The 11,443-nt window shown below is 43.2% G+C and overlaps 2 protein-coding genes across 2 annotated transcripts; one reads left to right on the top strand and one right to left on the bottom strand.

Moving 5' to 3' along the window:
* Positions 1-244: 244 nt before the first annotated feature.
* MELLADRAFT_84854 (uncharacterized protein) lies at positions 245-2,027 on the top strand (the record flags this gene model as incomplete). Its single annotated transcript, XM_007419097.1, has 4 exons — positions 245-1,252; positions 1,477-1,535; positions 1,723-1,818; positions 1,886-2,027. The coding sequence occupies 4 exons, from the start codon at positions 245-247 to the stop codon at positions 2,025-2,027; spliced, it is 1,305 nt and encodes a 434-aa protein (XP_007419159.1).
* A 6,044-nt stretch (positions 2,028-8,071) lies between these two features.
* On the bottom strand, positions 8,072-8,983 carry MELLADRAFT_84853 (uncharacterized protein; the record flags this gene model as incomplete). Its single annotated transcript, XM_007419094.1, has 3 exons — positions 8,072-8,368; positions 8,423-8,764; positions 8,843-8,983. 3 exons carry the CDS (start codon positions 8,981-8,983, stop codon positions 8,072-8,074), a joined length of 780 nt encoding a protein of 259 aa, XP_007419156.1.
* Positions 8,984-11,443: the final 2,460 nt, after the last annotated feature.

The following is an 11,443-nucleotide window of genomic DNA, read 5'->3' as shown; positions in this document are numbered from 1 at the left end:
TTCCAAACGTACTGCGGATCATTATTCGGTGGATGATCTATCTATTCTGGGTGTCCGAATTTTTCGCTTTCCTGGCCTATTCCTCATTGACTCACTTTCAAATCCATCAAGACGGACGTATCTAGTCAAGTTCAAACCTGCGCGACATCACTTGAAAGCGGAAGTTTCAAATTGCAACTGTGAAGGCTTTTCTAAAGAGAAGGTGGCATGCAAGCACATGTACCTAATCTCGAAAAACTTTGACATGGTGATAGTCGAGGACCCTAGCTCAATCTTCACCGTACAGTGGCTCACTGGCCCTTATGGGAACGTCCATACACTTCAAACTTATGCTTCATACATCAAATCACAATACCCTGAACAATCAGATCGGATTCCACAACCCTGGCCCATCGGTTTGAACACTGGTTCCGATAATCGTATCTCTAGTGATATCACATCAACAGTCTCTTCCTCCAATCGTGATTTGGCCAATTCGGTTGTGGTGGATGCCGAAACAGTGCAAGCTTCAAATTCCTTTGTCGAGGCTCAAATTTCGTCTTCTCCTCCCGGTGGCTCACCATATGAGTGGTTCGGATCCGTGATCGAAGCTTCTGTGATGTGTTCAATCGATGTAGATGATCAAGCTGTCACATCTTGTGGATGTGAAATGTTTCAATTCACAAAGAAACCGTGTGGTCATATGTTTACTGTGTCAAAAGAATTGGGACTGCCTATTGTTTTCAACAGGAATCCGACTGTCTCTGTTGAAAACACGGCTATGCCAATAATTACTTGCAAGCTTCACTGTGGGCGTAAATTGGTTACCGAGTGTAACTGTGATCATTTTCAGAACCTCAGCAAGCCCTGTTCTCATATGCGAAAAATGTGCCGGACGCTGGGCCTTGAGTTATACGTGTTGACATCCGATAGCGACAATGGCTCAGATGCGAGCTCTTCGATTGATTCCGAACAGCATATCAAGCGCTCCGAGGAAGATCACTCCTTACCGCAATCCGTCGATCCGAATGCCTTGGAACAGGTCTCAAAAACAATTTCTCATAGTGACTTTACCACTCCTTTAGTCAGATCTACTTGCGCCACACTCAAACGCATCACTAATTCGTTATCGAAGAATGCAATCAACCGTCTGATCACCTCGGTTGACCCAGAGACTGTGGAAGCGATCGAGGGGTCTGTAAAGCGACTGGAGAGGTCATTTGGTGATGCTCTCGACAGCGGTCGCCCTTCAAAACAGCATAGACATGCACAAGTAAGTTGTCTTCGATTACGCTGTTCACCTATGCTCAGTATCATTTTTAACCCTCGCTTCTCTCACTCCAAAGCGCTCTCGCTGATCAAGTCTCAGATCGAACTTGCTGTCAACTTATATTGGAAGTTGACAAACTTCAAATTTTGTATTTTTCTTTTCAATCTGTTCCTCTTTCTGTGCCATCAAAAATTCCCTCTTTGTAATCGTTCTGACCATGTGTTGAGTCAGATTCCTTACTCACAGCCACAGTCGGTCAACGACGCAAAGCTCGTTGGGTTCAGGTGTGAGTCACTTTCACGATGTGGTCTAAGTTTTCTGTCCGATGGGCACGCTTTCTAGCTTTCTGTCCGATTGTCACTCTCTCATCTTCATTTCCGTCTGTCACCTTCTTTGTTTTTTCTTTCCGATGGCTCCTGTCTTGAAATTCAATAGTTCATCTTGTTTTTTGGCATCTCTCCTTCTTACGCGAGCGGTAGTATTCGCACGTCACTCAGTGCATCCAAGTATGCACTTCCATGGATGCACACAGTGACGTGCCGATGCACCAGTGCATCCTGCGATCCACGGTGGATCCGAGGGCATACTTGTCTATCGATCCTGACATCGTTGCCTGTTGTTTAACGGCTTGCAAAGGAAACTTGGAATCGAAGTTGAAGGTCTGTTTGTCTTTCATCTTCGAGTAAATCAGGTTGAATCACTTCCAGATTGGGTGAGATCTTCCAAAGGAGGCCATCTTTGGACGGAGACGCAAGGAGTTGTATGTTTGAGTGACTAGATCGAGTTGTTATCTACCAATCGGGAGCTAGCAGTGGAAGTCCCAGGAGGCAAGGTTGGACCCTTGTTGCTGACCCCCGTTGCGGGCAACGGGGCCGCAACTGCAAAGCAACGGATACTCTATGCTCGCCCCGAGGGGCAACGCAACAGGCAAAGGTGCGGCACGGTGCGCTGCGGTGCGTTGCCCCTGTTTTCCGTTGCTCGGCGTTGCTTGACGTTGCACACGTTTAGCAACGCACCGGCCCAACGTTGCTAGGAGGACTCCTATGCCAAACATACTTGCATCGCCAACCCATCCCACTCTTTCTGGCTTTATTGCCGGGATTATACTTCACGGTTCAAAGTGTGAGGGTTGGGTATTCAAAAGAGTACTCAAGACTCACTAAAATGGCAAGGTACGTTGGTAATTTTTGATAATTAAAGTTATATTTCAAATATAATGTATTACAATAAATTTATTAAGAAAGGAGAGAAAGGGGAAGAGGGGAACTGGTCTGTTAGGATACACCCAGACAGACTACAGTTAAATGACTCCTAAAAAGGAGGTTCAAGGTTTTAATTATAAGATGTTATAATTGTTGAAAACTGGATCCAAGGCTCCCCTTCAATCTTTCAGGTAACAGATTGAAGAGTGATATGGAGGTCACTAACCTGGTTGTAATAAAGTCACCAACTTATAGTTATTCAAGAGGTCACTAACCTGGAGTTGATGTAGGTCACTAACCTGTAGTTGTTCTGAAGGTACACTAACCTATGAGTTGATATAGGTCACTAACCTGTAGTTGTTCTGAAGGTGACTAACCTGATTGTTTATTGGAAGGTCACTAACCTAGTACAAGGGTTCTACTTGAGGGAAGTAGAGGATCCAAAGGGGGAAGAATAAGATCACTTTATCTTTTAGTCAGGAATATACTTTAAAGATATGAAGTGAATCACTAGTCTTATATTTATAAGACTTTTGATTATGTACTTCAAAGGAACTTTAAAGTGTTCTTTAAAAGAGTTGTGTAATAAAATGCTTGAGGGAAAATCCCTGAAGGCTGAGAGAGGAGGGGTTTATATACTCTCCTCTCCAAACCTAATTGTAGTGATATTTGTTTGTATCATTACTATGGTTTAGGGTTTAATGATTACTATTAATTATTATTATTAGGATCGCGCTATTTGGCGACCGGTTTGAAACCTCAAGCCCGGTTTTGCCCATTTTGAAAACTTTCAATGCCCGGTTTGAAATCAAATAACCGGGCAAACCGGTTTTTTATCAACTTTCACTCCGTACAGATTTCGGGTGTTCAATTTACTTCTCACATGTTCATTTCAGTTTTGACCCGTTTGTGTTGGACCTCTTTTTCAAAAACAAAATTAAGACATTTCGTGTTTCATTTCTTAGAAGCTTTCTGTCGTGTTTCAATTTCTTACAAGCCAAGATAAGGAAAAAACATAAGAGACAAGTAGAAAACATAAAAGTGAAGAATGTGACATTGTAATGAGCGTCATGAGAAACAAACAATTCAAAAACAAACAGACACAAGAAACCAAGAACAAAAGATCCAGAACAAGAGCTGAAACCGTAGCGTTTTTCACTACGCCTTAGTCCAACTCAACAAATGCTCTTTGTACTCTTCAACCCAAGCTGGTATCTTGGTACTTTGAAGCATGTCAGGGTTGCGATCCCAACCCCATACCTTGGGAAATGGAAGAGACCCCGGGTCTTTAGGCCTTAAAGTGACGAAATGGTTGTTTTCAACAAAAGGTTCTCGACAAGAGCAATCGACAAAAGCAAGAACCATCGGATCTTGCTTGTTTGGTGTGGTGCGGTAAGGGAAATAACAACTACAATTCCCCTCTTGTCGATCCAATAGTATAAGTGGACGATTGTACGTGCTTGCGATGACATATCCCATGTATGGCATTCGCAACCAGTACTTTTGAGAGCATTTTGCTTCGTGGTAGTCAAGTCGAACAAGTAAGTCTTGGATAACCTCGGCGGCAAAAGATTGATGTTGGCGTTGGCGAGTTCTCATCGAAGGCTGGGTGTAAGATGTGGATATGAGCATTTCGTGATCTTGAGCATGCGTTGACAGTTCAATCAACAACTGCTTTCTGACATCGAGATAGGAGTGATCGGTATAAGCCCCAATAGCCGCTGCTATTGCGTGGTAACCACAGTTGCCTGAGGCAGGCGGATCGAAAACCGACTGCATGTATGGAACCATAAAAGGCGGCAACTGCTTCAAAATCCGTTGATCTTGAGGTGAAGCCAATGCGCTCTTCTCACAGACGCGGCTTGCATTTTCATGTAAAGGGCCTTCCACAACATCGTCTGAATCTACAATTGAGTGAACAGCATTTCCCCAGACCCGGCTCGCTTCCAATGTGGCCTTGATCTTTGGATCACCTTGAGGCAGCTTTAAATCCTCGGCAATGAGCATCATGGTGACTTCGGGAAGGAGGACACGTCGAATGAAAAACTCGGGGGGAAACGGTTTCGCTTTGCTGGAATCAAGCACGGGGCCGGAATTCGACATAAACATAGCAGTCAAAGTCTTGATAATGACTTGATGACCTATTTGACCATAACTAAGCGCAACATGGTGTGTCAGTGTCAAAAAAAGCAATATGATGAATGATGCTCAATACTCACTACCCCGGATGCTCCACCTGGAACCCGTCAAAATCTCCGGCCAGACTAAACATCAAACGTCCCATTGTATCCCACTTCTCAAGAGCTTTGTCCAGAAAAACGGAAGAAGTCTTACGGTTGATGATGTGGACCAGAGGTATCGATTGTGTTTGAACACGGCTATGTACAAGACGTCATGGTGAGTTTACATGTATTGCAGACAGACAAGTCCATGCTTACCGTTCCACTTCCCCCCAGTCGAGGGAAGTTGGCCATCCTTCGCGGATTCCCAAGGGAATCACATCGCGTTCGGTCTGATGAAGATCACAAAACGAAGCGGTCTGTGGAAACTAAGGGGGAAAAGCATTAGGACATGCTTCAAAGAGTAATACAGACGGAACTCACAGGTAAAGACATCGCATTTGGGTGTCCTACCCTCTTGGTGATGTTTGGTAAAGCAAAAAGGATCATCTTCATATTGAGAAGTTTTCGAGATGACTGTAAGGGCATGGGCTCATCACAGAACGGACAAAGGTTGTCATCGTCTTCATTATCAGACCAAAGCGGTGCGATGCTGCTGCCTTCGGATATGATCAAGTCGTCTGGAGGATTATCCAAAAAGTGTTCCAATGGCTTTGAGTTTTCGATGTTTAACGATGATTTCGTGGTTGATGCTTGAGATAGGGTGGGCACGTCAATGTTTTTGGCCATGAGGCATTTATTGGCGCGATGATTGGGTTGCTTGCATAAACTACATTTGTAAACACGTTTGGTGTGTGTGGATTGACTGGTTTGAGTACTAACTTTAGGGTCACTAATTTGAGAACTGATTGGAGGTTGACTCGAGCGAGCTTGGATTCGAGTCTTGGGCTTAACCGAAATTTGAATACTTGATGTCGCCAGTCCCGGTGGAGGATGAGCGTCACCTTGACTCGTTTGTTGAGCTGTTGTAGTGGCTAGAGCAGGCTTTGAACTCGAACCAGTTTGAGAAAGATGAGCTTGGGCCAATTTCGTTGGAGCATGTGGTCCAGGAGTAGTATCAAAGGAGACTCGTGACAATTGGGATACTACCGCAACAGGAGGTAAATTGAGAGACTCTTGAGTCTCTTGAGATTCAATTGTTTTAGCAACAAGTGCTTCTGCATCCGACTCTAAATCAAGATCCCATTCGGCAGACGTAATCAAACCTTCATCGGCCATTCGGACAGGACATGTTGTTCGGTTATGCCCAGGTTCCGAGCAATAGCTACATGTCAAAGATGAACCACGTGATCGCTTCGCTTGGCTTTGAAGAGCTTCGGCGTCTTCAATCTCCATATCAGATTTCCAACGTGAGTCTCGTTTTGATGAATGACCTTTGATGTTTCGCGGTTGGCCACGGGTGTCGCGTTTCACTGCAGCGTTGGCAATGGGGATGAGTGCGTACCTCCCAGTTTGAAGCTTGGCCAACTCTTCATAAAGTTTCCAAAGTGAATGTTCGGGCAGGATGATCAACTCTTCCATCTTAAGTCAAACGGATGCTTGGAGGGCTTCAAGATTAGGAGGGCGAGCCACCAGAGACATCAACCACTGTTGATGAAATAGAGTTGAAGGAATCAGATTGGAATTTTCAAGAGCCCGGGCCAGCTCATGAACACATGGCATTCCCCAAGCTCCGCGGAACGAGTTCGTGCACGGCTTGTTCAAGGCGTCGGGTATCAATTTGAACTGAGTGTTGATTTTTCGAATAGCAAAGTGAGAAATAACCCCATGAAGATCTCGAAAGCAAGTTGGTAAACCCAGAAGTGACTTTTGGCTTTCAACGCCGGTCGAGACCATGATTTCGTTGTACTGAGATTCACATGCCCGTTTAAATGCTTTGAAGCAAGTGATAAAATCGTTTTGACTGCCATCTAAAAAGTTTTTCAGGCGATGATGCCCACCTTCGACTCGAGACGTTGATGAGTTTCCAAAGTGAGGGGTTTTGGATGTATAAAGGGCCACAAACTTTTCCGCTTGGTAAAGCCAAGTATTCTGGAGATACTCCCAAACACCATCGTGACATTGAGCTATCATTTTCACTGCTTGAAGGTTTTCCTCGTAAGCCTCTGTTGTTGTGCTCTGCACAAATCGGTTCCATGTTTTAAGGAACTCGGTCCATTCGTCAGCCTTGAATTTCTTCTTAAACTTCTTGCCTATGTTGTGATTTATGTGCCAGATGCATAATATATGAGTCGCACTCGGGAAGACCTTACTGATTGCGTTGTAAAGGGCAGGTTCGGCATCCGTGCAGAAGGTCTGAGGATAGATTTGAGTATTGCTGGAATCCGTTTTGGAAGGCTGGGAAGGCTGGGTGTTGACGTAGTCAGTAGTCTTGTCCTGAGACAAATCATGCTCGACAGTAACAGTGTTGGAAGATGCCGCCTGGGCTTTGTCGTGAGAATCTTGAGGAGGAATTGCAACATTCGCAGTCTCGGAACTTTCAGGTTTGAATTCGTCAGATGTCTTTGGCGCAGCCGAATCTTCATGATAGACCTCTTCGGTAAATACAACTGATTTGAGCTGTTCCATGGCCCATACATAGGCGTCCTCCACCTCACTGTGCATGAAACACAGGGCTACTGTAAAGGTTTTGTGAGTGTTTGTCGTCCCAACTATATGTAGCAGAGGTAAATTAAATCTATTGGTCTTGTAGGTACAATCAAGGCCAATAACCGTAGGGAAACGACGCGCTAATTGGATTCCACCGGGGCTAGCAAAGAATAGGGATTGCAGTGTACCGTTTGAAGCCGTTCTAGTCCTGAAAGCCCACTTGTTTTGAGTGATCAAGTCCAACAAACCTTCGATCGGGGTTCTACCGGCTAGCCACACGTCCCTTTGTCGTCGTAGCGCGTTGCGGATGTCTCGAGCCAGAGGTTGTGAGCCAGGGGGGAATTGAATAAGTTCTTGGATCTGTCCAGCGCGGCAACCAGCCGAAGAGAGAAGGTGGATCTGTTGTAATATTGGTTCTGAAAATCGTCGGTTCTTTGAGAGGTTGTGAGGTTGCTCAAAAGGCTCATGATTGTGTACGTGTTTTGCCTCGTTCTTCAAGTCCTTTTGGACTATCCATCGATCACACCGAGAATGATAGTTGAGAGAAAGTTTGAATTCACACCCGGTCATCTTGGACGAAGTTTCCCGAACCTCAGCTACAGAATTAACCACCCTTCCGAGTGAACACCTGAAGTAAATTCGAACCTTCTCGTGATGTTCGGTCTTGTGACTCTTAATAGCTATGCCGTAGCCTTGATGTCGTGCAACAGCATTGCAGTACATGATGCCACTCGTCATGGCTATGAATCTCTTGCCAAAGACAGGTGATTGCATAAGACGTACGGGTTGGGCTCCTAGTTAATGAGATGGTACAAAGTCAGATCAAGACTTCGGCTTGGTTTGTTTGATGGTTAGTAATGAAACTGACCTATTGGAGGCCAATCCTCGTCTCGCTCTGCCAGCAAGTCAATGATCTCATTGTCATCGAGATCATCCACATTATCCTGCGCTACATCAACAACGTCTTGGCCTAAGTCTGCTACGGCTTCATGTTCAGCAGCCGGTGCCGGTTCAGTTGTGGAAATTGGAGTCGATGTGGTCAGATATGCTTTGGTGGTAGGTAAGCTGAGGACGGGATTGATAACGCTGGAATCAGGAGTGGACTGTTCTATGACGTTCTTTCGCGGTAGAGTAGATCCTGCAGGATCCTTGGTAATCGTGGAAGAGGGGTTGTAGTATGGATATGTTGGGTCGTGTCAAACCGGCATATACGGGTACTGTCCTTCGAATGGGGCCTGGGGATAAGTATGTGATTGGAAGTAAGGATATTGCCAGGTGTCACGATGTGGTGGTGGAGCAGGATAAAGGTAAGGAGGGTATTGGTAGGGATAGCCGAATGGAGGTGGCTGATGAGGTGGTTGAGGTGGTGGTCTGGGTTGAGCGTGAACAAGCTGAGCAAGAGTGTTGATCAATCGGCTGGAAGGTTTGGGAGGACCCATTGACGATGACAAAGATGGGCGATTCGACATAGTGGATGAGCGTGAAAGTAAAACAACGAGGTGATTATCGGCCGTAATGCCAACGAAGGAGATGGTGAGCGGTTCCTAGAGAAGGAACATTGGTCAGCTTGAACGCAAGTAAGAGCAGAAGAACCTGAGGCAACACAGGGGGATGGAACTTACCATCTTTGGACTAGTTGTCTTGACGGTTGTGGTTCGTGAAACTTTTTTCAAAGTGTCAAGTCCGAGAGTCAGGGAGGGAGGTTGTCCAAATCGGGTCAGTGGCATCAGGCCATCAACAGGTGCCGGCGTCAGGCCAAGCATTGAGCGATTTCGTTGAATGGAGGGAGTTGTTGTTGAAGGAGTTGGGAAGCCCGGTTTCCGGAGGTTGGGGCCCGGTTATGTATGTGGTGTGCCCTATTTCCTTATCTGGTGCCCGGTACAGCTATTTGCTGCGGCTGCGGCTAAATTTGGCCCAAGAAACCGGGCAAGGAGGATTCCTAACCGGTCGCCAAATAGCGCGATCCTTATTATTATTAATATTACATAATTACATATACGTGTTATGTAATTTATGTAGTATAAGCACTTTAACTCTTGACACTGAGTTATGAGGTGTAATTGGTGTTTTATTACGTATTACATATGTTTTTAAATGTATATGTATATGTAATTGATGTTTGTATATGTTTTATTATATGTTACATGTGTTTTATAAGCTGTATGTACATGTAATTAGGTTTATAAGTGAAAATTCAATATTAGGGGGTGTCAAGTTTGATTTTTTATAACAAAAAAAACTATGAAACGGCTAAGTTTTTATGTTATAACTCAAAAAAAACTTAGCCGTGGTTGTTTAATAACTGCTAAACCATGATTGAGGTTTTTTTACATTTTGCCCTCGATCATCCACCTGGTGAGGTGAAAACTGCTGGTAAAAGGATGCAAGGTTGTCCTTGCATCCACTATTAAGCCCACTGTGTCTCAGAGCGAATCGGTCAAGGCGAGCTCTTTGATCAAATGTTGTAAGCATAAATTGTTTACGTTTTACGCAAACAAGATACATAAATCCTCTCCCGTTTGCATAAAATTTGTGTAAATTTATGCTACAGCGGGAGAGAACTTTTACGGTAAAAACCGTAAAAAAACAAACTTGACACCCCCTAATAACTGCTAAACCATGATTGAGGTTTTTTTACATTTTGGCCTCGATCATCCACCTGGTGTGGTGAAAACTGCTGGTAAAAGGATGCAAGGTTGTCCTTGCATCCACTATTAAGCCCAATGTCTCTTAGAGCAAATCGGTCAAGGCGAGCTCTTTGATCAAATGTTGTAAGCATAAATTGTTTACGTTTTACGCAAACAGGATACATAAATCCTCTCCCGTTTGCATAAAATTTTTGTAAATTTATGCTACAGCGGGAGAGAATTTTTACGGTAAAAACCATAAAAAAACAAACTTGACACCCCCTATTATAAGTTAGTTTTGGGTACATGTATATGTACCCAGGGCTGACACAAAGGTTGTTAGAGCTCTCAGCTAGCTCTCTAAAGTGTTTCTGGCTGCAGTTGAGAGATATCTCTTCGCGTTGTGGTGATCAATTTAATGGATCAATCAAAAAATTCATTATGAGTAGTTTACCAGTTCACTAGAAAAGTTTAGCAGGGAAGAAAAATTTGAAATGGAGGTTTTTGGATCAATTGAAGCTCTTATAGGCTTATGTATTGGTCATTGGGTTAACATTACATCATTTTATTTCACATTACTTATTAAGATCATTAGAGTTCATTCACAAATTTATTACAAAAAGAAAGAAAGAAAAACATAAGAAAAATTCGAAAATATAGGTATACAGGTTGGAAAATGGTGTTTAGGGTATTAATAATACGGTTATGGGTATTATGAGGTTATAATATGAAAGAACAACATTATATCATACTGTAACAAGTTTAATCTTGAAGGTTGATAAGAAGAAACAGAAGTTATTAGAGAAAAGGTACCTTTTTGAAGTTGGTAAACAAGAGGTATACATGTAGTTTGCATATGTAATGGTGGTGATAGTGAAATTTAAGGTTGCCAAGAGGATTTTCCGGGATTTTTAAGGCTATAGAGGATGATTTCATATTACATGAGCAAGAAAAAGAGAGTAGCAGCTGTGAAAAGTGAAGAAAATGGGTAAATTTTGTCAAAAATGAAGGTCTTCAGCTCATTAAATATGTCAAATGACGTAAGATTAGATTGGTAGATAGCTCATCCAACGCAGAATGGTGGATTACATAATTTATACAAACTTTAAATCAATAGTAGCAGAGATTTATGTAAAAGGTTATAAGGCAAATAAGAAATTGGCGTGAATCTCAAATTTACAGTCACAAGTCAACATGTAATACTAAAAATCTTACCTTCACAACTCAATATCTTACTCATCACTCATCAGAAATAGGTTATATGGGGGTGATAAATGATCAGTAACACAAGGGCTACAAGATGCACTTTAGTAATCAAAAATTGGACCTCATCTGAAAAAATTTGTAATCTCAAAATTTGGTTTTCAGCTAGTTTGCAAGGAAAAAATCACCTGTATTCATCATAAGAAGTTCTGTACATCATATTATTGCGTCATTGATCACTTTTAGCTGTGAAAATCACATCATTTATTAGTAACAAAATCATTACATTGCGTCATCATAGGGTTTACAGGGATCTTTGGGCGGATTTGATTGGTCTTGAGGCTGTTGACCATTGTAAAAGTTGGAGTACATTGTCATATATGATTTGAGAGG

This window comes from Melampsora larici-populina, assembly GCF_000204055.1.
Source record: "Melampsora larici-populina 98AG31 unplaced genomic scaffold MELLAscaffold_127, whole genome shotgun sequence".
Classification (NCBI taxonomy): domain Eukaryota; kingdom Fungi; phylum Basidiomycota; class Pucciniomycetes; order Pucciniales; family Melampsoraceae; genus Melampsora; species Melampsora laricis-populina.
Note: the sequence above shows the minus strand (reverse complement) of the source record. Positions and strands in the feature narration are given on the sequence as shown.